Source organism: Mobula birostris, chromosome 10 (genome assembly GCF_030028105.1).
Source record: "Mobula birostris isolate sMobBir1 chromosome 10, sMobBir1.hap1, whole genome shotgun sequence".
NCBI lineage: Eukaryota > Metazoa > Chordata > Chondrichthyes > Myliobatiformes > Myliobatidae > Mobula > Mobula birostris.
The window spans coordinates 80,134,231-80,161,327 of record NC_092379.1 but is presented as its reverse complement, the minus strand read 5'-3'; the positions used below and the strand labels follow the sequence as shown (position 1 = coordinate 80,161,327).

The window sequence follows — 27,097 nt, the reverse complement described above, 5'->3', positions numbered from 1 at the left end:
CCAAAACTGATGGAAAAGAACACTGGCTGGGATAATGGCAGAACAGCAACGGCTAGAATTTCTGGAAGCAACTCAGAAAACACAGGATATATACATCCCAGAGAGGAAGAGGTATTCTACAGGCAAGGTGACATAATCATAGCTAACACGGGAAGTTAAAGCCAACATAAGACCCAAAGAGAGGGCCTATAATAGAGCAAAAATTAGTGGGCGGTTACAGAATTATGAAGCTTTTAAATACCACCAAAAGGCAACTAAAAAGTAATTAAGGTAAAACTGGAATAGGGAAGTAATCTAGCCAATAATATTAAAGAGAATACCAAATGTTTCTTTAGATACATAAAGTGTAAAAGAGAGGTGAGAGTAGTTATTGGACCACTGGAAAGCAATGCTGGGGAGATAGTAATGGGGACAAGGAAATGGCTGCTGAACTGAATAGGTATTTTGCATCAGTCTTCACTGTGGAAGACACTAGCAGAATGGTGGAAGCTGTCAGGGGTCATGAATTGTGTGAAATTACCATTACTAGAGAAGGTTCTTGCGAAATTGAAAGGTCTGAAGGTAGATAAGTCACCTGAACCAGGTGGTATACATACCACGGTTCTGAAAGAGGGGGCTGAAGAGATGGTGGAGGCATTAGTAATGATCTTTCAAGAATCTCTAGATTCTGAAATGGTTCCAGAAGACTGGAAAATTGCAGCTGTCACCCTACCCTTCAAGAAGGACGAGAGGCAGAAGAAAGGAAATTAGATGCCAGTTGGTCTGACTTAAGTGGTTGGAAAGATGTTGGAGTCAATTGTTAAGGATATGGTTTCAGGTTACTTCAAGGCACATGATAAATAGGCCGTAGTCAGCATGATTTTCTTAAGGGAAAATCTTGCATGATTAATTTGTTGGAATTCTTTGAAGAAATAGCAAGCAGGATAGACAAAGGAGAATCAATGTATGTTGTGTACTTGGATTTTCAGAAAGCATTTGACAAGATGCAACACATGAGTCTCCTTAACAAGTTAAGAACCCACAGTATTATAGGAAAGTTACTCGCATGGATAGAGTTTTGGCTGATTGGCAGGAGTTAAAGAGAGGGAATAAAAGGAGCTTTTTCTGGTTGGCTGTGGTGACTAGTGTTCCACAGGGGTCTGTGTTAGGACAGATTTTTTTAATGTTAAATGTCAATGATTGGGATGATGGAATTGATGGCTTTGTTACAAAGTTTGCAGATGATACAAAACTAGATGGAGGAACAGGTATTTTTGAGGAAGTAGAGAGGCTATAGAAGGACTTAGATTAAAAGAATGGGCAAAGAAATAACCGATGGAATACAGTATCGAGAGGATTGATTATTTTCTAAATGCAGAGAAAGTACAAAAATCTGAGGTGCAAAGTGATTTGGGAGATCTGATACAGGATTCCCTAAAGGTTAATTTGCAGGTTGAGTCTGTGGTAAGGAAGGCAAATGCAATGTTAGCATTCATTTCAAGAGGACTAGAATATAAAAGCAAGGTTGTAATTTTGAGACTTTGTAAAGCACTAGTGAGGCCTCACTTGGAGTATTATGTGCAGTTTTGGGCCCCTTATCTTAGAAAGGATGTGCTGAAACTGGATATGGTTCAAAGGAGGTTCACAAAACATGATTCCAGGATTTAAAGGCTTGTCATATGAAGAGTGTTTGATGGTTCTGGGTCTGTATTCACTGGAATTTAGAAGAATAAGGTGTGACCTAATTGAAATCTTTTAAATGGTGAAAGGTCTTGATACTGTGGAAATGGAGATGACATTTCCTATAGTGGAAGTGTCTAAGACCGGAAGATACAGCCTCAAAATAGAGGGGTGTCCTTTTAAAACAGAAATGTGGAGGGATTTCTTTAGCCAGAGAGTGGTGAATGAGTGGAAGTTGTTGCCACTGGCAGCTGTTGAGGCGAAGCCTCTATGTATATTTAAGGCAGAGGTTAAAAGACTCTTGATTGGTTAGGGCATGAGTAGATGTAGGAAGACAGGAGATGGGGGCTGAGAGGGAAAATGGGTCAGCCATAATGAAATAGCGGAGCAGACAATGGGCCAAATGAGTTTTCACTGGGTTCTATTTCAGGGATTTCGCTTCCTTTTGCTCTTTCTAAATTGCATAAACAACTGGATAATTCAATAGTTAAATATACTTTACGAATATGGTTTCAATTTTGAAAATTTTTTGTGTTGAATCAATTTGTTTTAGTAAGTCTTATTACATCTAATTTTTTTTCAACCCTCTATTATGGATCAAGCCTATTTGGTTTGGAAAACCAAAGGTATATTAAGTTTTTCTGATCTATTTTTGTATAACTGTTCTATGTCCTTTGAACAGTTATCTAATAAATATAATTTGCCTAGATCCCATTTCTTCAGATATTTACAGATTAGAAACTTTTTAAATACTGTTCTTCCTACCTTTCGGAATCTATATCAAACAGATATTTTGGAAAAAATTTTTACATTTAAATCCTTTTCAGAAAGGTGCAATAGCAACCATTTATAATATAATTATGAAAATACATCCAGACTTAACTAATAAAATTAGGAATGATTGGGAAAGGGAACTTAAGCTTACTTTACCTATTGAAAAATGGGACCAAATTCTTCAGTGAGTTGACTCATCCTCTATGTGTGCTAAACATGTGCTGATTCAGTTTAAAGTAGTACATAGGGCCCATATGTCTAAGGATAAATTAGCTCGTTATTACTCTCATATAAATCCTGTATGTGATAGATGTCACTCTGCAATAGCTTCTTTAACTCATATGTTTTGGTCATGTCCTTTTTTGAAAAAACTATTGGAAAGATATCTTTGATATTATTTCAACTGTTTTGAGTATTGATTTAGAACCTCACCCTATTACGGCAGTTTTTGGTTTACCAATGTTAGAACCAATTCATCTAACCTCTTCAGCTCGTTGGATGATTGCATTTCTTACATTAATGGCTAGAAGATCCATTTTGCTGAATTGGAAAGAGATTAATCCTCCCACTGCATTTCATTGGTTCTCTCAAATTATGTTGTGTTTTAATTTAGAAAAAATTAGAAGTGTCATTTATGATCCTTCTATTAAATTCAAAAAGACTTGGAGGCCATTTATTCAATGCTTCCTTATGATGTAATTTGACATTTTCCAAACCTATTCTATTAGTTTCAAATATATGGAGAGAGGAGCGGAGTTAATGACGCTAATGGTCCTATTTGACGTAACATAACAGCCCATGTTTTTTTCTTTTATTAGTTTAGTTGCTTAGTATTGTTTAGTTTAGTTTTAGGGGGGTATTTTATTTTTTTTCTTTTTCTATGCTATTTTTACATTTTTTTAACTTATATTTGTATTCGTATTTTGCAAGACTTTGGGAGGTTAATATCAGTGTGTTAACTGAGTTTATATTTTTATATGCTAATTATTAATGTAATCCCAATAGCTTTGTATTAATATTATGTTATGTTTAACATTTTGATATCAATAAAAAGATCGAAAAAGAAAGGAAGACAGGAGATTGGGGCTAAGAGAGAAAATGGATCAGCCATAATGAAATAGCGGAGCAAACAATGAGCCAAATGGCCTAATTTTGCTCCTATATCTTTATGGTCTAAATATCTCAACCAATCAATGCAGAGAGGGCATGAATGGTGATGCTTTGTCCCTCACAGCAGTACGCTGTATCCCCCCTGCCTGGTTCCATGGGATCCGATGACCAGATCTCATCTCTCAGGTATTTCTGGTATGAGCCTCATTTTGTGTTATCAGTGTTACTGCTGTTAAGCTGACACTTTTGCCCTCTGCTGAGGCATTAAGTGCAGTTGAAGATGTCTTAGAATGGATCCATTGTTTCTTATCACACTACAGCCAGCTGGGCCTGTCTCAGCTACTGCCAATTTATTACTGTAGAGACTGTGGGTCTTTGCACAGCAAGTTAGTTTTCCAATTTATTGCTGTTCCTCAGTGAAACTGAGAGGATGTTACAGTGGGGGTATTCTCCCTTATCTCATGCAGCTGTCAGGTTTGGTACCAGTCTGCAGCAAGTTCTAACTTTAATTTTAGCAGGCCAAAACATTTTCTTTAATATTCAAGCTAAATGTAACCCTTGATTGTCCAGGAAAATGAGAAAGAGATGGTGGAAGTATGAATTCAAAACAGAAAATACTGGATATATTCAGCAGGCCAGGTCACCTCTGTGCAAAGACAAAAAGAGCTAACTTCTCAGGTCACAGATCTTCAGGAACAAAAGAAACTTGTTAAACTGCATTAAGTGTGGTGGTGAGGAAGCAATTTCTCTGCTAGAGTAAAACTGGGATAACCTTGTAAATACGCTTATCTGATCAATGAGTGAATGAGAACAGATAGAGTGTGAAAACAAAGACAAAAGGATGCAGGAGTTCTATTTGCTGAGCAGGAAGACATGGCCAGCAGATTAGGCAGATGAAACAAAAACAGCAAAGAAGCTGAGCCAATTTTAGTTTATTTGGTGTTGGAGGACTTGCCCAGCCTGACTAATTCATATGCTTGTATGTTGATCCAAAATGTGAAGCTAAAAAATAAATAATTATTTACATTAATAAAGGTCTGCAAGTGCCTGAAATCTTTTTTAAAATTACAGATCTAAGACGTTATGTATTTCAGAGGACTTTTAGCATCATGATGCCTTTCCTTTGTATGCATTCTGCTGAAGTTTGAGTAATCTTGATTCTGGAATGTATTTAATACAGGTTTAACAATTCCTTTTGGCTCTAAGGATTAGCTTTATTCCCACCGAGAAGTTAATTACAGGGGCATGCAATGTTGTAGCAAGGGATTGCTAAAAGCACTCAGGCAATGTCTGTCAGTGGTCTTCACTGCAAGAGTTACTATTGTGATAAGAGCAAACATATAAAAGGGAGAAAATTTCTGTAGGACCTGAATTTGAAGAGCCATGCCATTGCTCCTGCTAGTTAATGGAGCCAAAAGTTTTGTTTATGTCAAGAAACAATGCCACTCACTCCAGTTTTGTTGAATACTGTGTGCCTCTGGAAAGACTTCTTGCTGTGATTCTGGTAGCAGCTCTTTAAGAACAGGGATGAGGTATTTAGGAGGACTGTGGCACTCATTTTCCCTATGGCAAGTAGCTAGGAGTCTGCCCTATAGTCATCACAGTTGGATTTATTTGTTTACTTGAAAGTAGTCATGATTCTATCGTCAAACAGTGCAGCACAGAAACAGGCCGCTTGGCCCATGGTGTTATGCCTAACGAACTGAGCTAGTAATTAAATACCTAACTAAACTAATCCTTTCTACCTATAGAAAATCCATTCTCTGCATAATCATGTGACTATCTAAGACCCTCTTGAATATCTCTATAGTATTTTCCTTCAGTGTACCACACCTGGCAAGGTCTTCTGGCACTTTCCATACTATCTGTGAAAAAAACTTGTTCCATCCATTTTCTTTGGCCTTAGCCTGCTCACCTTAAAAAGCATGCCTTCTGGTATTAGACAGACAATACTTTTTTCCATAGATGCTGCCTGGGAGTTCTTCCAGCATTTTGTGTGTGTTTAAAAACGCAAGCAACAGGAATTCTGCAGATGCTGGAAATTCAAGCAACACACATCAAAGTTGCTGGTGAACGCAGCAGGCCAGGCAGCATCTCTAGGAAGAGGTGCAGTCGACGTTTCAGGCCTGACGAAGGGTCTTGGCCTGAAACGTCGACTGCACCTCTTCCTAGAGATGCTAACTGGGCTGCTGCGTTCACCAGCAACTTTGATGTGTGTTGTTTTGTGTGTGTTGCTTGGATTTCCAGCAACTGCAGATTTTCTCTTGTTTGTGCTTAGATATTTCAACCCTGAGGAAAATATACTGGTTGTCTTCTCTATGCCAATCAATAATGTCCTCTGCAATATCCTGCTCTTCCCAGGTGAGTATGAGGAAGGTGTGATTTTGTGTCTAATGCTCTTCACCATTAGGTTTTAGGACTTTTGTGTGCATTACCAAATTACCTGATTGGTCAAAACAATTTGATTTGCCCTATACTTCAGTATCAGGATTACTGCTGTAGGTTCTGGTTGATATAAATGACCTGAATTTACAAGGAGTGTAGACGATAAAATAGTGAAGTCTGCAAATAGTTTTTAAACAACTAGGAAGATTAGTAGAATTTGTATAAAGATCTTACAGAATGTGTAAAGATAGGTGGAGGAAAGTTAAAACAGACATTGTTTAAGGAATATAAGAAGGAAAATTGTGCTGTCTGTGGATGATTGAAATGTCATGGATAATGAAGCTCCAGTAGATAATATCATTAATTCCTAAACTCAGTGTTTTATAAAAAATGGATATCTAGCAATTGAAATGGCAGCAAGAAGGGAAGTGTTGAAACCATAGATTAAATCAGCCATGACCTTATAGAGTAGGGTAGGGAGTCTGCATTATCTATACATTGTATTTATATGTTCTTATAAAGCCAGCATTTTGACATGTTGACCCAGGCATGCATGTTTAATTCGCAGAATGTAAAGCTAAGCTATGTAGATTACCGTAATACTTTACTTTACCTTATTGTGGCCAAACAATTGATACTAGAGCGTACAATCATCACAGCGATATTTGATTCTGCACTTCACGCTCCCTAGAGTACAAATCGATAGTAAATATTAAAAATGTAAATTATAAATCATAAATAGAAAATAGAAAAGGGAAAGTAAGGTAGTGCAAAAAAACCGAGAGGCAAGTCCAGATATTTGGAGGGTACAGCTCAGATCCGGGTCAGGATCCGTTCAGCAGTCTTATCACAGTTGGAAAGAAGCTGTTCCCAATGAAAACCTAGACATTTTGCATTCTGAAAGGAAATTTAAGAGGTAACCTTAAGAGGAAAGTCCAGAGAATTATTTCAAATTATAAAGAGCAAGACAATAAAATAATAGATTCCAGTGATTGAAAGGCTACCTTAACTGCAAAGAAAAACTTGAGTATTTTTGAAAGATGCAATAAAAATCAAAAAGCTAGAAATGCTCAACAGGTCAAGCAACACCTGTGGAATGTAAAATTTGGTTAATGTTTCAAGTTGACAACCTTTACTTAATTCATGTGGAAGGTCATCTATTTTTCACCAGTGTAGTAAAGAAGAAATACTTGGAGAAATGCGTAGGTGTCAGTGAAGCAGTCTACTTTGTTCACTCTAGATAATGTTATATTTCATGAGAATTGTTGGAGCCGTACTCATCTAGGCAAGTGGCATAAATTCCACCATTATGCTTCTGTCTTATGTCTTCTGTGTTGGAAAAGTTGTGTGATGTCAGGATGTATTTTAATGTAATAATTTGAATATTTTTTATTATTTTTATTTTTATTTAGCAAATTTAACTGTTTCTGCTAGTGTCACTGGTGTCTCAATTCCTCCTGAAATCTTCCAAGGAAGCAACTTCTAACAATCCTCCTCATCTCGGTGCCAGCACTGTTAAAAAAAAAGGCGCTGAATGAAGAGCATTGTGTCTTGGGCTGTTTTTTACTCTGCATTTTGCCACATCTTTGTTTTTGTGATTTATATCAATGTTGCCATCTACTGAATTTTTGAATTTATTCAGTCACTTTGACTCAGGTATCCTGTTTTTTAAAGTCAGTTACAAACTGTGCTTTCACATTTTGCATCACTTTTTCTGAAGTTTTGGGCAAGGCTTAAAGATTTTCAATGTTGAAGTTAAATAATTATTTAAACTTCTAAATATAGTTGAATTGTATGAAACCAGTTTAAATTAATGCAGATATGTTCAGGCACCACTTGGTATTCACAGTTCTGAAGTATGTCTTTTATATGTCAACAGGGTTTCAATTCCACTGGTTGTTAATGAATTGTCCTCCCCAATTTTGACATTCTTTTACACTGAAGAGTATGTGAGATAACATCTCTTCTGGATTTGATGCATCTTCTTACGATACATTTTAAGTAGTTACTTGCAACTGCTATGGAGTGTAAGATTTATGTTCATAACACTTCAAAATTTGGCTGTGGTTATATCTTAGTGCTTCCCTGTAACTGATTTAAGAAACTATTTATACTACAAAGTCTGTTTTGCTTGCAAATCAGAATGAGAATCAAGTTTATTATCACCGGCATGTGACGTGAAATTTGTTAACTTAGCAGCAGCAGTTCAATGCAATACATAATCTAGCAGAGAGAGAAAAAAAATAAATAAAATAAAACAGAATAATAAATAAACAAGTAAATCAATTACGTATATAAATAGATTATTAAAAAATGTGCTAAAACAGAAATACTGTATATTTTAAAAAGTGAGGTAGTGTCCAAAGCTTCAGAGTCCATTTAGGAATCGGATGGCAGAGGGGAAGAAGCTGTTCCTGAATCACTGAGTGTGTGCCTTCAGGCTTCTGTATCTCCTACCTGATGGTAACAGTGAGAAAAGTGCATGCCCTGGGTGCTAGAGGTCTTTAATAATGGACGCTGCCTTTCTGATTCACCGCACCCTAAAGATGTCCTGGGTACTTTGTAGGCTAGTGCCCAAGATGGAGCTGACTAGATTTACAACCTTCTGCAGCTTCTTTTGGTCCTGTGCAGTAGCCCCTCCAAACCAGACAGTGATGCAGCCTGTCAGAATGCTCTCCACGGTACAACTATAGAAGTTTTTGAGTGTATTTCTTGACAGGCCAAATCGCTTCAAACTCCTAACAAAGTATAGCCACTGTCTTGCCGCCTTTATGACTGCATCAATGCCCTCAGAGATCTTGACACCGAGGAACTTGAAGCTGCTCACTCTCTCTACTTCTGAACATCATACATTTGATATTTAGATATGATAGTTTGTTTTGATTGCATTTTCATGTGATACATATCATTGACTTGCTTGAGACTGGCCCAAGATAGTGATGGTACATTCTAGAGCTTTCTGATATCAAAGTCTCTCTCTCTCCCTCTAAGAGCCTGCATTGCTACCTTCATCATTGGGTACACCATATAACTTATGACCATACCTATTTGTTAAACTGATGAATCAACAACTGTCTTTCCTTTCTCATACATTATTAGTAACAGATTTCTCTTTATTCTTCTTTCTAAAAAGGAAGCATTGAAAGAAAACATTAAGAAGAGGGAAACAGAAGAAAAGATCAAGCGAGCAAAGCTGGCTAAGGAGAAAGCAGAGAGAGAGAAGTTGGAAAGGCAGCAGAAGAAGAAACAATTAATTGATATGAACAAAGGTATTTCTTTAGTGATAATAATGATCTCTATTAGCCCACTATATTTGGAGCAGAAAATAGCAGAAGTTGCTGATGTCCCATTGGTCATAGCCTATTATGCTTGCATCACCGAATCCTGGAATTTTCCACTTTATGTACCTAGTCAGCCATTATCACTTCACTAAACATGACAGAACTGATTCATTGTCTGCCACTGGGGCATGGTTGCAGCATCTTGAGCTTCTGAGATGTGTTCACTAACAGGCTGTGCTCAAATCTTTAGTTATAATAGAGTACATCTACAGATGAGTTGGAGCTTGTGACCAGAATTTAGCATTTCTTTTCAGTTTCTGACTTTTAAAAAAAAGAATTGCTCAATTGTTGCATCACATCTTGTTACGTGTTAAGTCTGGACTTATAGTATATAAACACAAGAGATTCTGCAGATGCTGGAAATTCAGAGTAGCACACACAAAATGCTGAAGGAACTCAGCAGGTCAGGCACCATTTATGGAAATGGATAAACAGTTGATGTTTAGGAAAGTCTTCATCAGGAATGGAAAGGGGAGAACATGCCAGAATAAGAAGGTGGGTGGAGGGGAAGGGGAAAGAAGACAAACTAGAAGGTGATAGATGAAGCCAGATGAGTGGGAGATGGGGATGAAATAAGAAACTAGAAGATGATAGGTGGAAAAGGCAAAGGACTGGAGAAGAAGGAATCTGATAGGAGAGGAGAGTGGACCATGGGCAAAAGAGAAACAGAACAGACATCAGAGGAGGTGATAGGCGGGTGAGGAGAAGAGGTGACGAGACTGGGAAATAGAAGTATGAGGAAGGGGGAAAAATTAACAAAAGTTGGAGAAATCGATGTTCATGCCCTCAGGTTGGAGGTTACCTAAACAAAATATGAGGTGTTGCTCCTCCAACCTGAGAGTGGCCTCATCGTGGCTGAAGAAGAGTCCATAGACCAACATGTTGGAATGGGGATCGAAGTTAATATAGTTGTCCACCAGAAATTCTACTTTTTGAAGATGGAGTGGAGGTGCTCAACAAACTGGTTCCCCAATCTATGTTGGGTATCACTGTTGTAGAAGAGGCGACATCAGGAGCACTAGGTGCAGAAGATGATCCCGACATATTCACAGGCAAAGTGTTGCTTCTCCTGGAAGGACTATTTGGGGCTCCAAATAGAAGTGAGGAAGGTGGTGAATAGCTACATGTAACACTTCAGCTGCTCGAGGGGTAAGTGCCAGGAGAGAGATTAGTTCAGAAAGGACAAATGGACATGCAGGGGCATGGGGTAAGTAAAGATGTGTTTGGTGGTCGGCTCCTGTTGAAGATAGCAGAAGTTGCAGAGAATGATGTGTTGGATGTAGAGGCTCATGGGGTGGTAGATGAGAAAATCTATCCCTTTTAAGGCATCATGAAGATGGGCTGTGTGCTGTTGTCCGAGAAACAGAGGAGCTGTAGATGAGCACAGCTTCAATGGCGAAGGAAGGGAAACAGCATTCTTTGAAGGAGGAGGACACCTCTGATGCCCTGGAAAAGGAAGCCTCATTCTGGAAATAGATGCAGCGGAGACATAGGAACTGAGAAAATGGAATGGCATTTTTACAGAAGACAGGGAATGAAGAGGAATAGTCAAGATAGCGGGGGGGAATTAATGGGTCTATAAAAGATATTGGTAGGCAGTTTGCTGCCAGAGAGATTGAGAAAGGAGACAGAAGTATCAGAAATGGTCTAAGTGAATTTAAAGGCAAGGCGAAAGTTGGAGGCATCACAGAATATGTTGATGCAGCATATAATTTCACTCAGTTTATTGGCAGACTATGAAAACAGCATTCTTCATTCTCGCTCTTGGCTACAGTTCCATTCTTTCACTATGTTCTTAACATCGGACCTTACATCAATGTAGTAGAAGCAAATACTGAACTCCATGTGTCTTATATTCACATACTGACTATATTGCTTTAAACAAAATAGGAAATAGTTATTTGCGTAATGCCATTTTTGATCACACATGATTTTTGCTAAATGGGTCCAATGAACCCTCTGTTCCTCTACAGTAAGAATCCTGTATTCTGCCTTCAAATTTGACCTTCCAAAGTGAATGGCTTCACATTTTCCCGGGTTTAACTCCACCTGCCACTTCTTAGTCCAGCTCTGCATCTTGTCAATGTCCTTTTATAACCTACGACAACTCAGCTGGTCCTGCTGAAGGGTCTTGGCCTGAAACATCAACTATACTCTTTTCCATAGATGCTGCCTGTCCTGCTGAGTTCTTCCAGCAATTTTGTCTGTGTTGCCTGGGTTATTCCTACTCTATTTTTTGAACAAAGGAGTAACATTTGCTACCCTCCAATATTCTATGTCCAGTGAGAACATAAAGATTATCGCCAAAGGCACAACAATCTCCTCCCTCTCTTCCCTTAGTAACCTGGAGTACATCCATCTGGCCCTGGGGACTTATTTATCCAAATGTTTTTCAAAAGTTTAAGCACGTCCTCTTTTTTAAAATTGGCATGTTATAGCTTATTAGCCTGTAAATGTTCTAAATATATTTTATTTCTACTTAAATACCCAGTTGATTCATATTCTGTACTTAGACATCTTGATGGTCATTAGCCATTACAGTCTTCAATAAAAATTTCATTGAGTTGCTGTGTAAGTAACCAAAAAACATAAGAAACTGGAGCAAGTGTGGGCTATATGACCCCTCAAATCTGTTTTAGCATTTAATGTGATTATGGCTAATTGTTCTTGACCTAGACACTCCTTTCTGCTTTTCATAACCCTTAATCCCACGTAATATGAAAATGTGGCTGTATTAGTTCTAAATATATTCATTGACGGCATTTTAGCTCAGTGGATTGAGAATTCAAACAATTTAGAAACCTCTGAATGAAGAGGTTCCTCTTTATGTCCTACTCACCTCTTAAGTACATTGATCAAAGAAATGTCAATGTAACAAAATGCCAAGATTGTATTCTATACTAGTTTAAAAAAAGCTAATGTTGTAGTCACATAATCCCATGCATTTCAATCAAATTGATTACTGTTTTTACTGAACTTTAGAAACAAATTCCTTTCCTTATAGTTGGTGTTTCCTTTCTCCTACAGTTATGACTCATTATATGAATTCTGGTAACCTTTGTGGATATTTTCCAGTAAATATTTCTTTTATGTTTAAGTCCCAGAGTTTGTCAGCTGTTCTGCTGTGAATAGTTATTGAAGAGCCTTGAGCCCTAGCTTATCTCTATTATGATGCTGATTCCTGTTCCATTGGTTTGGTTAGTGCTCAACCCAGATAGACTTTGCTTTTTGTATCCTAGCCTTGCTGGAATCTCATAGTCACACTCCCACTGCCAGCACCCTGGAGGCCTCACTACCATGGCTGTTCACTGAGATGGCGAGATCTACAGTACAAACTAAATTTCCAGTAAGATGTAATGGATAGAAGACCAGTGGCAAGGATTATTCACTCAGACATTTTTTGATTAAAATTGACTTGTGTTAGGAATATAGTCATTTAGTAACTGTTGAAATGCACTTAATCAAAATATATTTTAGAATGAAAAGATAGTCATTTAAAAGCATGTTTTAGTGAAAATATTAATAACATTGATATTTAAAATGGAACACTGAGAAGAAAATAAGCTTCACTTAACTTTGTCAGTTAGATTGACAACCATATTCAAGTAATTAGGCTTCATGGTTGCCTTGGTTATAGTGGGCCTCCAGCAGGGGCTAGATTCTTAGTATATCCTACCCCTCTATTTGGCATTCTTTAGAAATATCCTGGGCTCTGGCAATCATTGCATTCTATGTCACGTTGTGAAGCTGTGAATGTCAGAATGCACTGACACATACACCAGAGATAGCTGAAATTCCAGTTAGGAAGTGTGGCTACGCTATAGTGTGACTTTAGAGCACATTAAGACCTTATTACTTTAGGTTGATTTTATCCCCTGTAGTAAAAATACTATTTGATGACTACATTTGCCTATCTCTTTGTATTCCAAATCAAGATATATCTTTAGCATAAAGATATAAATAGTAAGACTGAAATTATGCTTTGTCCCTATCACATTGTTTCACTGCTTTTCCTGTTGTGATGATTTAATACTGCAAAATGGATGACAGCCTATTGATAATTTAAAGTGTGAGGCCATAATATTGAGTGGTGCATTAAAGGAGAGAAGCTGTAAGTTGCCTAATTAAAAATTACTTATGGAAGAAGACTGGCATAATAGTCACATTTTTTATTCTGAACCTACTTTTGGGAAAAAACTACATTTAAGCTTTTTTTCCTCAGATTGCATTCTGAACTCCCTTTAGAATTAAACTTTCTGTTGTTTCAAATCTATTGTTCAAATGTTCTATTGTTCAAAATCTACTTTTCAGCTTTCTTTCTCATTCTATATTTTGATTTCCCTGCACATTTCAATGTTCTAATTAAAGCTTGCTTTCAGGTTTATTCAGACATTAAAAAATATTAGGATTTCAGATCTATAGTTGCAGCTTATTTAAGAATTCTAGTTTTCTTTTGTGCTTTTAAAATACCCATTCAAGTCTGTGAGAAATGATTCAATATTCACCGTAACACATTTGAAAAATGAAAGAAAGTTTCTCAATTTCATAAAAAAAATCATTGCAGAACTTTTAAAAGTTGGTTTTTTGAAGAACATTATTGAATGATCAATACACCAATTTTACTAATTGTTGCAGGTTTTTGGTCATAAGTGCAATGAAACCAATAAAACAAAAGTCTTATTAACAGTTTGGAAGAAGATGTCAAATAACTAAAATGGAAAACTATTTATGAATTTAGTCCATGGTTCAAAATACATTGTTAATAGTGTAAAAAAAAAGACTATAGTGCACTAAGTCTTAAGGTGACTAAGACTTTTGCACAGTACTATATTTGTCAATGTGGAGTGAAGCACAAGTTTGTAATTCTGACGGGAATAAAGGATGTTGGGGATGGAGAGGGTGGAGTGCCATGGGAGGGGTGTGGGACAAGTGGCAGAGGAAGAGTGCCAGGTTCAGGATGGTGATGCGGGTGCAACTACATCTAGCCTTGAGACACAGGAAAAGTAATTTGATTCCGAACAATTGGTTTATTGACCATTACAGAACGTTCCTCTGGTGCTTCCCACTCCGTCTCCTCTTCTTGCCCCATTTCTACTTTCAGTCCACAATAGAGACTTATACCTTTATCATCACTGAGGGTGCAGAGGAGATTCACCAGAATGTTGCCTGGGATGGAGCAGTTCAGTTACGAATAGAGACTGAAAAAACTTGCTCTGTTCTATTGAGGTGGAGGAAGTTCAGGGGAGGCATGACTGAGGTATATAAAATAAAGGGGTATAGATAGCTAGCCTGCAGGAAACATTTCCCCTTATCGGAAACTGACAAAACTAGATACCATGTTTTTAAAAGGGAGCAAGATTTAGACGGGCACCTTCTTCACCCAGACAGTGGTTAGTAACTGGACAGTACTGTGAAAGTGGTTGAAGTTAGGTTCCCTGACAACTTCTAAGAAGTTTCAAGGCCAGCACTTGAATCACTAGGTAAATAAGTAATTCTGCAGAGAGTAGCTTGCAAAGAGTTGTCATATCTTGGTGCTTTGGACAAGATGTTGGGCGATAGGATTAAAATGGAAGGATGCCTACATGTTCATGTGGACGAGGTGGGCTGAATGGCTTGTTTCCATGCTGTATGATTCTATAATTCTCTGACTTCATGTTGATGTGACCAACATAAGATAAATAGCTACTTTATATCCTTGGCAGCTGAAGGATTCCCTCTTCAACACTCATTGATAGTAACCAATTTGACCTAAATTGCTGTGTTTATTATTATATAGAGAACATTTAATTTTCAGATGTAGAAAGTCTTAGTCATTCAGGAAAACTGAAAGATCTGAAGTAAACCAGGCATAAGTAAAAATTAACTGTAGTGCACACAACCCCTTTTATAGCCCACATGCCAATTAACATAAAGGTCACAAGCACTGAAAGCTGTTTTCATTCATTTGGTTTTATTAATTGCCTTTCCATCTTTTGTACTTTCTTGGGTTATGTTACCTGTGAAGGATGCCTGTGGCAGTGTGAGGAGCACCCATCCCATCTTATCAGCCTATAATAATGAGTTTAAACATTGGTTTAAATGCTATGAAAATCGATTGCAAGATTACAAACTAGAACTGTTTTTCAGAAGTTAACCTATTATAACAAGTATTGCAGAATACATTTTCTAACAATTCTACTGAGTCCCAATAAAAGGTTTAAATGATACTTCACTTTTTGCCATTATCAGTTATTTTTCAGTAATAATATGAACTTCGGACTGTGCTATAGAGTTATAACACGTTGGATGTTGGTTGCAGTGCATTGAAGAAAATCTAGATTGTACCTTATTAAGTTGAAATAATTTACTTTTACTTCACTGTTATTACTAATTGGAATAAGTTGTCATTTACTTTGTTGATAACAGAGATTCCTTCCCAGTCAGCAGCCTTGATAATTCAAGATATGTTCCTTTCATTCACTGTGTACCCCTCAAAGATAACATTGATCCACAATCAATCTTGTCCTTTAAAGTAGACAATATATCCCCAGGACTTAAACTTGGTCAAGAGAATTATTGACGAGCTGAAGAAGATCATAAAAGGCAACTCATTTCTGACTTCTTATGCATTCCCCATTGCATTTTGATCTTTTCTTTTGAAGAGGCTATTACAGCTTGGGGCTTCAGAGTTCGAAGTTCAATTCCGATGCCGTCTGTTAAGAGTTTGTATATTCTCCCCTTGACCGTGTGGGTTTCACCCAGGCGCTCTGGTTTCCTCCCACACTCCAAATATGTACCAGTTCATAAGAACATAAGAAATAGGAGCAGGAGTAGGCCATCCAGCCCATCGCATTCTCATTAGCACCCTGTATAGTTGCAGCATGACCTCCCTGCTCTTGAATTCAGTCCCTCTAGCAATGAAGACCAACATTCCGTTTGCCTTCTTACTAACCTGTTGTACCTGCAAGCCAACTTTTTGTGATTCATGAACAAACACTTCCAAGTCCCTCTGCACAACAGCATGCTGCAATCTTTCACCATTTAAATAATAATCTGCTCTTATGTTATTCCTTCCAAAGTGGATGATCTCGCATTTACCAATGTTGTATTCCATCTGCCAGACCTTGGCCTACTCACTTAACCTATCTATATCCCTCTGCAGACTCTCCACATCCTCTGTACAATTTGCTTTTCCACTCAGTTTATTGTCATCAGCAAATTCTGCTACGCTACGCTTAGTCCCCTCTTCCAAGTCATCACTGTAAATGGTAAACAGCTGCAGGCCCAGCACCGACCCTTGCGGCACCCCACTCACCACTGATTGCCCAACTGGAGGAACACCCATTTATACCAACTCTGCCTTCTCTTGGTTAACCAATCCACTAACTATGCCAGTGCACTTCCTCTGACTCCATGCATCAGTATCTTATTTATAAGTCTTTTGTGAGGCACCTTATCGAACACCTTCTGGAAGTCCTAGTGTACAACATCCACTTGTTCCACTTTATCCACTGCACTCATTATATCCTCAAAGAACTCCAGTAAGTTTGTCAAACAGGACCTGCTCTTTCTGAATCCATGCTGTGTCTGTCTAATGGAACCACTCCTTTCTAAATGTTTCGCTATTTCTTCCTTAATGACAGCTTCAAGCATTTTCCTGCCTACAGATGTTAAGCTATCTGGCCTATAGTTGCCCGTCTTTTGCCTACATCCTTTTTTAAAAAGTGGCGTGACATTTGCTGTCTTCTAATCTGCCGGGACCTGCCCAGAGCCTAAAGAGTTTTGGTAAATGATTACCAATTTATCTACTATAACCTCCACCAATTCCCTCAGCACCCTGGGATGCATCCCATCAGGACCAGGGGACTTAGCCACCTTAAGACCCTCTAGTTTGCTCATTACTTTCTCTTTAGTGTCAGTGATTTTATCGAGGTCCTCACCTCCCATTTCGTCCATAACATCATAGGCTAATTGGCCATTCTAAATTGTCCTGTGATTAGGCTTGGGTTTAATAGGTGGATTACTGGCTGGTGCAGCTTGTTGGGCTGGAAGAGCCAATTCTGTGATGTATCTCTAAAAGAAAATTTTGATATTTGGTTTATTTTTGTTACATGCAATGAGATGCTTTTCTTTGCCTGCCATCCAGGTGGATCATTCCATACATAAGTACATCTAGGTAATACACAAAAGGAAAATAAAACAGAATGTAGAATATAATGTTATGGATACGGAGAAAGAGAAGTGCAGGTAGACAAATGAAGGTAATTCCATGTACCTCCAAAAATTGCAAACTTTTTTTCTCTCCTTTTAAACATCTGACCAGATTGTTTATTATATGATCATTGGTTTTGCCTCTGTGAAGTGCTTTCATTGTTTTCTCTATGGTAGAAGAGCAACCTAAATGTCTATTGTCAATCTTCTAGACTATTGTTTTAGTATTTCAGTGTTTGAAACCAGGAGGTGCAGTGCTGAGTGAGTTTGCAGCACGAAAAGAAAGCTGACTAAAACAGAACCACTGAGTGTTTTAATGCAGGTTGCCTGAGGGTGGCTCCATGTAAACAGACAAGGCAGAGCTCAAACCAATGAGCACTAAATCCTTTTTTCCCTTCACAATTCTCTGTAGTATTCACAGTTTAATTGTAATGAGAAAATTAGTCATGGTTTTTGGAATGATTATCTGCCTCCCATATAAAGCTTGCAAAATGGTATGGTTGAGGATGTTCTGATTTGCAAACATTTTTGCGTGATATGTTATGAAACAGTCAATAACACTTGTCCAGTAATGCACCTCCTTTTTGTTGTTCAGTTTCAGTGAGTAATCAATTGTAAAAGAAAATAGTGAACTTGCTGCTTCGAAGTCTGCTGCGTTTTTCCACATCCTTGCATCTGACCCACTATTACGGTTAGGAAGGTTGGCATGTCCAGTGATCTCCAACCCACTCTCAAATGTCAGTCATTGCACAGACCACGTGCAGAAATAGGCAGTCACAACTCTTGTGGAGTCTTTTGTGGCAGCTGTTACTGTGGACCCCAGTTTGTAAGTTTCACTTAACCCTTCCCCACCACATTCTTGCATTGTTATCAGCCTCCATCCCCACAAGCCTAGATAACCTGACCAATCAACTCCCTGCATGTACCACTATTGCATCACCCTCTCCCTAACCTCAATCACCATTTAACCACCCATTCTACTCTCCTCCCAGTTCTACTCATTCCTCGCACCAACTTTTAATTTGACCTCTGAACTACCAAAGTACAGCCCAACACGTGATGCAATTTCCCACCCTTCTCTGCCAGTGGATCACCTGACCCAACCTTTTAACTGATTCCTTGCGGTAACCTCATGATTGATACCCAGTAGTCAATTTCCCAATTCAATCCCACTTCACCCTTTCCTTTCCTCCTATCAATAGCCACCATAGTTCTTCTCCCTTTGACCTCAACCCAACCTGAAATGGCAGTGCTGACAAAGGAAATGCTTTCCATTGCTTTCAGCTTGTTCAGTGGCACACAATTGGGCTTTGTGCTATTGAATTTTACATTGGTGGGCAACCATCAACAGTTTTGGGCTCACCCTAAACAGGCTCCATTATGTATCCAAACAGGAAATATTCAAACACTTTTTTAAAGCTTCACTAAAAATATCATTTATTTGAAGTTCAAATTAATCCAAGTCCTTTGTTGTAAATGTGGTGAAACAACATGATATTTTCCTCCAATTATACATTCATCTGATTGAATCTATTTAATTAGTAAACTTTATTTTCTGATAACCATTTGATTTTTGCATTTTTTTCACTAAATTGCATTTCAACAGAAATAAATCTTATAGCAAAATATGCATTTATGTAGTGACATGGAATATGTATAAGTCATTTTTAAACAATCTGAGTACTTTTCTCAATGTACATAATAACACCTGTGTGCACATGATGGAGAGAAGTGAAATTTTGGATTACGTTGAGTGATTTCTGTGACATAATCTGAAAATGAGTATAAACACTCTTCTAAGAATTATGTTTCAGATCATTATTGTCTTTAATTTTTTCTCCAGACATAAAGCATCTGGAGTCTGTGCAGCAAGAAAAATAACAAGTAATCATTTTCACTTAGAGCATCCAGTTGTTTTTGAAATGAAAGGAAATGGTGTCTTACTAATACATGCTTTCTGACAACATGGTGGTGATGGCTGTTAGAAGCTGTTGTCCAGTTTGCCTCTTAGTTCTAAAAAGTTTATTTTACCATATATTGAAATTCCTATAGTGGGGGAGTCTAGGACCAGAGGGCATAGTCTTAGGATGTTCTAGGGTGGTTAATCTGTGGAATTCATTGCCATAGAAGATTCAGAATCAGAACCAGGTTTATTATCACTGGCATGTGACGTGAAATTTGTTAATTTAGATTAGATTAGATTAGAATATGAGAACACTCAGTCCTCGTTTATTGTCATTTAGAAATGCATGCATTAAGAAATGGTACAATGTTCCTCCAGTATGATATCACAGAAACACAGGGCAGACCAAGACTAAAACTGACAAAAACCACATAATTATAGTGTATAGATACAACAGTGCAAAACAATACCATAATTTGACAAAGGAGCAGACCATGGGCACGGTAAAAAAAAGTCTCAAAGTCCCGATAGCCCATCATCTCACGCAGATGGTAGAAGGGAGAAACTCTCCCTGCCATGAACCTCCAGTGCCGCAGACTTGCCGATACAGTACCCTGGAAGCACCCGACCACAGCCGACTCAGAGTCCATCCGAAAACTTCGAGCCTCCGAGCACCATCTCTGCTGAGCACTTCGACCCTGCCTCGGCTGCCGAGCAACAAGCAAAGCCGAGGACTCAGGGCCTTCCCCTCCGGAGATTCTGGATGACACAGTAGCAGCAGCAGTGAAACAGGCATTTCAGAAGTTTCACCAGATGTTCCTCCGTGCTGTCACGTCTGCCTCCATCAAATCAGGAGGTTACTTGACAGATAACAGATATTCATCACCGGAGTGGCTGCTGCGCGCTGTGTCGCGCCACCATCTTCTCTTCTTTACTAGCAGCAGCAGTTCAATGCAATACATAATCTAGTAGAGAGAGAGAAAAAAATAATAAATAAAATAAGACATAGTGATAAATAAACAAGTAAATCAATTGTGTATATGGAATAGATTTTTAAAAATATGCAAAAACAGAAATACTGTATATTTAAAAAAAAGTGAGGTAGTGTCCAAAGCTTCAATGTCCATTTAGGACTCGAGTGGCAGAGGGGAAGAAGCTGTTCCTGAATCGCTGAGTGTGTGCCTTCAGGCTTCTGTATCTCCTACCTGATGGTAACAGTGAGAAAAGGGCATACCCTGGGTGCTGGAGATCTTTAATAATGGACACTGTCTTTCTGAGACACCGCTCCCTAAAAATAACCTGGTACTTTGTAGGCTAGTACCCAAGATGGAGATGACTAGATTTACAATCTTCAGCAGCTTCTTTCAGTCTCGTGCAGTTGCCCCTCCCTACCAGACAGTGATGCAGCCTGTCAGAATGCTCTCCACAGTACAACTATATAAGTTTTTGAGTGTATTTGTTGACATGCCAAGTTTCTTCAAGCTCCTAATAAAGTATAGCCGCTTTCTTGCCTTCTTTGTAACTGCATCGATATGTTAGGACCAGGTTAGATCCTGAGAGATCTTGACACCAAGGAACTTGAAACTGCTCACTCTCTCCACTTCTGATCCCTCTATGAGGATTGGTATGTGTTCCTTCGTCTTACCCTTCCTGAAGTCCACAATCAGCTCTTTCATCTTACTGATGTTGAGTGCCAGGTTGTTGCTGCAGCACCATTCCACTAGTTGCATGGCATATCTCACTCCTGTACGCCCTTTTGTCACCACCTGGGATTCTACCAACAATAGTTGTATCATCAGCAAATTTGTAGATGGTATTTGAGCTATTCCTAGCCACAGAGTCATGTGTATACAGAGAGTAGAACAATGGGCTAAGCTCACACCCCTGAGGTGCACCAGTGTTGATCGTCAGCAAGGAGGATATGTTATCACCAATCTGCACAGACTGTGGTCTTCCGGTTAGGAAGTCAAGGATCCAATTGCAGAGGGAGGTACAGAGGCCGAGGTTCTGCAACTTCTCGATCAGGATTGTGGGAATGATGGTATTAAATGCTGAGCTAGAGTTGATGAACAGCATCCTGTCATAGGTGTGATATTTAAATTAGAGTTTGCTAGATTCTTTATTAAGGGTGTCAAAGATTACAGGCAGAATGCAGGAGAATGGGGTTAAGAGGGGTCATAAATCAGCCATGATTAAATTGCAGAGCAGACTTAATGGATTGAATGGCCTCTGTTTTATGGTCTTATGAAATGATTGATGGTGTAATGTATACTTATCTCTTAAACATTGGCATCTTGTTGCACATGTGCAGAGGTGTGTTGCTTCCACGTTAGCTTTGTTGTTGTTTCTTCTGAATTCCTGTGGGAAATATGTAGAAATATATTTGCTTCATTCGAGCATACAAACCTCATCATAATCAGCTTGTTCTTTTATCTCAGAAAGTAATATTGATTTATCATATTGCACTTAATTGAAAATAATCATTTAAAGCCCTGTTCTCTCTCCACATCAGTGTACTGGATTGATGAGTCTAGTTTCAGTTTTAGTCCAGGCATGTCAGATGCAACAGTAGAGCAATGGGGATTTGAATTTTGACATGTTCAGTTTCATTAAAATCCATTTGTTTCATAATTTTGTAACTGGCACCTGAAGGTAAAACTTGTCACTGAACTCTAATATTACAGTAAATTACTTGTGTCATTTAAGTGTCAGATTTTGAAATGAAATGGCTGCAAGGCTGGAGCATATTCCCATGTGCAGCAGGAGTGTAAACCTCGTTAAATTGGGTCATCATGTCAAGTGATTCTTTCTTGCTATGAAGATGAACTTAAGGACCCCAAATAATTCGGACTTTACAATATTCCATGTTATGCTGCATTTTTCAATAAGTAAGTAATTTGCTATGCATTTATTTGCTAAGGAAAAGCTAGCTCTTCCGGAAGTTCTTCAAAAGAAAGCTATCTCCCTTTAATTGCAATGGAAAAGCCACTCCTTTGCTTCTATTTCTGTACAAATTATGTAAGAATATTCAATATAGCAAGAGAATTTGCCCTTCATTCATTTAATAAGGTTATGGCCAACCTTCTATAGAAATACCTTTCTCCTGCACTATCCACATATCGCTTGATACTTCCAATATTCAGAAATCCATATCTCACTTCCGAATGCAATCTGTGACTCGGCCTCTTCGTCACACAAGTAGAGAATTCCAAAGATTCTTCCATGCTTTGAAATTTGTTTTCATTTTTGTTATAAATGATCAGCCTCTTACTTTGAGACAGTGATGCCTGGTTTTAGTTTTCTCCGTCAGGAGAAAACTTTATCTCAGAGAATTTTGTATATTTGAATGAGATCATATCTCATCCTTCTGATATCTAGAGGAAAGAAGCCTAGACTACTTGATTTCTGTTTATATGGACCAGTCTAGATTCTCACTTTTAGGTAAAAGTACCAAAACTGTACATGGCATTCTAAGTAGGGCTCACTACGGGTCTGTAAAGTGATGGTAAGACTTTCTTGCTCTTATACTTATGGTCATAAAGGTCAGCATGCTTTACCTTCCCACTCGCTGCATCTGCATGTTAGCTTTAAATGAATTCTGCACAATGGCACCCAGGCTGCTTTGGAATACCACCATCTTCTGGTCTCTCATCATTTAAAAGATATGATTATTTTTGTTTTACTCATGTCAATGACTCATGTTTTTCTAAATTGTAGCATTGTTGCACTCAGCTTGTGTGTGTTTCCTCTTAAATATTTTTGCATCCTTATTCCTACTCATGATCACTGATCAGCAGAAAACTGGAAAATGTGATATAAATTGTAAATAGTTGAGGCCAGACGCCAACCCCTGTTGTTCCTCAAAGATGGCCAACTTCTTTTAGGTGTAAATAATCCAAACTAGTATATATCACTGCCAATTTCATGTGTTTGAATTTTGTCCATCAGCCTACTGGTGGGATTTTTTTTACAAATCTATATACACAACATCAACTGTTACCCCCATCCAGACCTCAAAGAACACCCATAGATTAAGTCAAGCAAAATTTATTTTTCATAGATCCATGTTGGTTCTGCTGTATGATCCAAACATCTTGATACCACATCCTCATTAGGAATTTCAGCATTTTACCTACTGTCAATGTGAGAGCACCAGGCTTTCAGTTCGTTTTTTTTAACAATGTAGCATCACATTTGCTACTGTCCAATCTATGGGAATCATTCAGAATCTACAGTATTTGACAAGATAATAGCTTGTGCATGCACTATCTCTGTGGCAACCACTTTCAAAACTCTGGATAGTGATGTAGGTCCTTTGGCTTTCAGGCTCACTAACTTCTCTAGTGGTATTTATTCAATATTACTGTTTTCTTACAACACCAATTTGCACAAGATCTCTTTTTTTGTGTTATATCTCGGTTTGTTTGTGCCTTCTTCCTTGAAGGCAAACACTTCCTCTTTGTTTAAATCCTTTGGCACTTCCTCCTGCCCCATTATAAATTCTCCCATCTGTCTGTAAGATCCAATATTTGCTTTCCTGGCCTTTTCAAAGTAGCTATTAGGAACTCCTGAATTTGTTTTTTTTTGTTTTTCATTAGTTAACTCTCATATTCCTTTTTCTCTTTTATCAATTTCTTCAATTTCTTTGAACTCTGAAACACTCCCAATCCTCAGTCTTGTTTAGTTTTCAATTTTTAATTTTTCTTAGATTTAATACTAAAAATTGTGTAAGAGAATAAAAAACAAGAGTATTACAATTCTGACATGCTCCCATTTTTATTTCCTGGTACTCTGAACTACCAATTGGAAACGTCTCATCAATGACAATGCCACATAGGCAATCTGATTTAGTCAATCTGAGATGTTCAAACCATATAGTATTAATAAGGTAGACTTAAATATCTACAGCATGTCATGAACACGAGAGATTCTGCAGATGTTGGAAATCCAGAGCAACACACACAAGATGCTGGAGGAACTCAGTAGGTCAGGCAGCATCAGTGGTAATGAATAGACCATCAATGAGTAGATGAGTTCCTCCAAAACTTTCTGTGTGTCTTCAGCATGTTGTGGATTATTCTTCCCAGATACAACATAAAGCCACAATATGCACTGTTAAATCCAAGGGAAATTAAAATTGCCCAAAAACTGAACAAGACTGAGGATTAGGAGTGTTTTAGAATTTTCAATTAGGTTTGATAGAAGAATGAGCCCAGGACTAGTAATTTATGTGAGGGCAAAAATAAAGAGCATGAAAGTAAAGTCGGCAGAACTAGCAAATGATTTGAAGGGACTGGTTAATTGAGATAGTGTAACAAACTTTAAAGGAGATCTTTCAGAACACATAGAATGTATTTCAATGGGAAAGAAAGCAATAAAAAAACTTGAATGCAATTATATAAAGATAGGTGGCAGAAAACTGGACGCAATGTGAAAAAAACAGCAAACGATAACTATAAAAGTTTACAAAGAAGCAAAAAATTACATCATAAAATAGTAAGAGTTGTATGAACAGTTAACCATTAACAGAGTGTTGATTCCATTGAAATTGAATCTGATGAATAAATATTCCAGGCAATATCCTGGTGAGTCTCTTTTGCATCCTTGCTAGTGTTACCACATTTTGCCTGTAATGCTGCAACCAGAACTGTACAGCATTCCAAGTGAAGCCTGACCAGTATTAACAGAATGTTGGTTGCATAGGAATTGAATCTAGGGAATAAATAATAGAATACAAGAAAATGCATCAGACTTTGTTGAGAAACTTGTAAACTCTTTTACATGGATAACTGTGCCAATGATTTGCAGTTGAAACCATCTGAAAGGATTTCTAAACTATGTAAACTCAAAAGTCAAGAACTTGTTAAATATAAATTACGGTTATTTATGTTTCAATGAGCATTTAACTTATTTTACACAGGAATATTTAAATATGGTGTCTTTGTTTTATAATAATGTAGGCTAAGTCTAATTACTAAACTGCTATAGGTTAAATGTTTCTATATATAAGACAGGTGTGCATAGATGTCAGAATTGTACTTAATCCTTCATTGCTTTGCAACATTTTCATTTGGTAAACCACCTTGCTGCCAAATATGCATATGACAACAAAGATTTACCTCTTGCTATTTCGACTACATGAAATATACTCTGATGATGCCTGATACAGTGTTTTCCATATTGTGGCCTTTCTTTTGCGGATACCTGAAAATGGGATTTCGATAGATTGGACTTCCCTTTGCAATTCTAAACAAGGGATTTACATAGAGTGGCAATCCTTTTACCAATGTCTGCAGCTGTCAGCTGTCTGTTAGCAGCTGTGATGCATCAAGCTTGCTGAGCAGACAATCATTATAATGAGTTCTCACAGCCAGCCTAACAGGAAGCCATTTTTAATAACTTTATAAACATAATGCAGACTACTTAATAAAGATTGAAATACACTCATATAATTAAATGCCATGAAGTGGTTAAATAAAATCCTACATTTTGTATGATTCTTTGAAGGAAATTATCATCCATATCTATAAAACTAGTTTCTAAGGGGCAGATGGTATATTAAGCAGTTATTATGGCTTATGCTTCACATAATTAAGCACAAGATTTACAGGATATTCTATGGTGGAGCTACTTTTATAAGTACATTAATTTATTTAAGTTCAATTGGTTTCTCTTGATTTTGTTGGTGAACGCTGAAGATACATGCCTGTGAAGGTAAGCTGGATGACTAACAAAGACTTTAGGATTTTAGTGTTAAGCTATGCCTGTGTGAAAATCGTTATGTTGCTGCAAATTTTCTGGTGTAGTGTACACCAATACTTTGGCTTTCATTTTGACCACAAAATCACTGTCTTTGTTTTCAGTAATCTGAAGTGAAGACTTTGTCTAAACTAGTTCTTACTGTGATTATTACCAGTCATGCACATCTTCTCATTCATTATCAGTTAATTAAACAATCTTTGCAATATTCACATAGATGCATTGTACAGTGAAATAAAAAGAAAGCAGACTTCCAGGGCCATCAAGTCTGAATAGTAGTTGTATGCTATGGTTGGAAATCTCATCAAAAATTACACTATCTCCTTATGAAAAGCACTTAAAAATAAAATGAAGCATAATGGCATTTCACATTGGATTACATTAATGGTGTTTGTAGAACATCCAGTTCCTTTCAACAGTGGGGCTTTACATCCATACTTTCTATTCAGTAATAATTTAGAAGATAATCTTTTTTCCTGAAAAAAAAGAAAATGCGCTAATTTGATTTTATTGTCTTCCTTGCCCCACATGTTGAAGCTGAGATTAATACTTTGAAAATAAAGGATCAGAAATATTAATCCTGATCCATTCTTTATGCATTTTTGCTTGTTTTCAGTTTTGTCATGTGTTGGAATATTCAACAAGACAGATCTCTTTCCTTTGCAGTCCCTATTGTGTTATGGAAGGCCAAACCAGGAGTTCAGCAGAACATATCACACTCGTGGTTTAGAATGTTCGCAAACAATACAGACTTTATACTAGTTCCTTATTTCTTTGATAATTTACAGTCAGCGATCTAGGGTCTATAGTTTTTAGCTTGATCGTCATATACCTCTGTCCTTTGCAGTTATTTCCCATGTGCTACAGTAAATACTGCAGGCCTTTGATTTACTTCTGATTATGTCCTTGTATCACTGTTCTTGTGTAGTTGTTAAGTAAAATCTTGGAATGCATGAAGCACGTTTACATTTCTTAC

General features: G+C 37.7%; 1 protein-coding gene across 5 annotated transcripts in view; it reads left to right on the top strand.

Moving 5' to 3' along the window:
- diaph2 (diaphanous-related formin 2) overlaps positions 1–27,097 on the top strand; it is a 631,396-nt gene that overhangs the window by 497,459 nt on the left and 106,840 nt on the right. For all 5 annotated transcript variants that reach the window (XM_072270521.1, XM_072270519.1, XM_072270520.1 and 2 more), the window contains one exon: positions 9,062–9,197. In XM_072270521.1, coding sequence (XP_072126622.1) covers positions 9,062–9,197 — 136 coding nt within the window. The remainder of the gene's footprint in view (positions 1–9,061; positions 9,198–27,097) is intronic.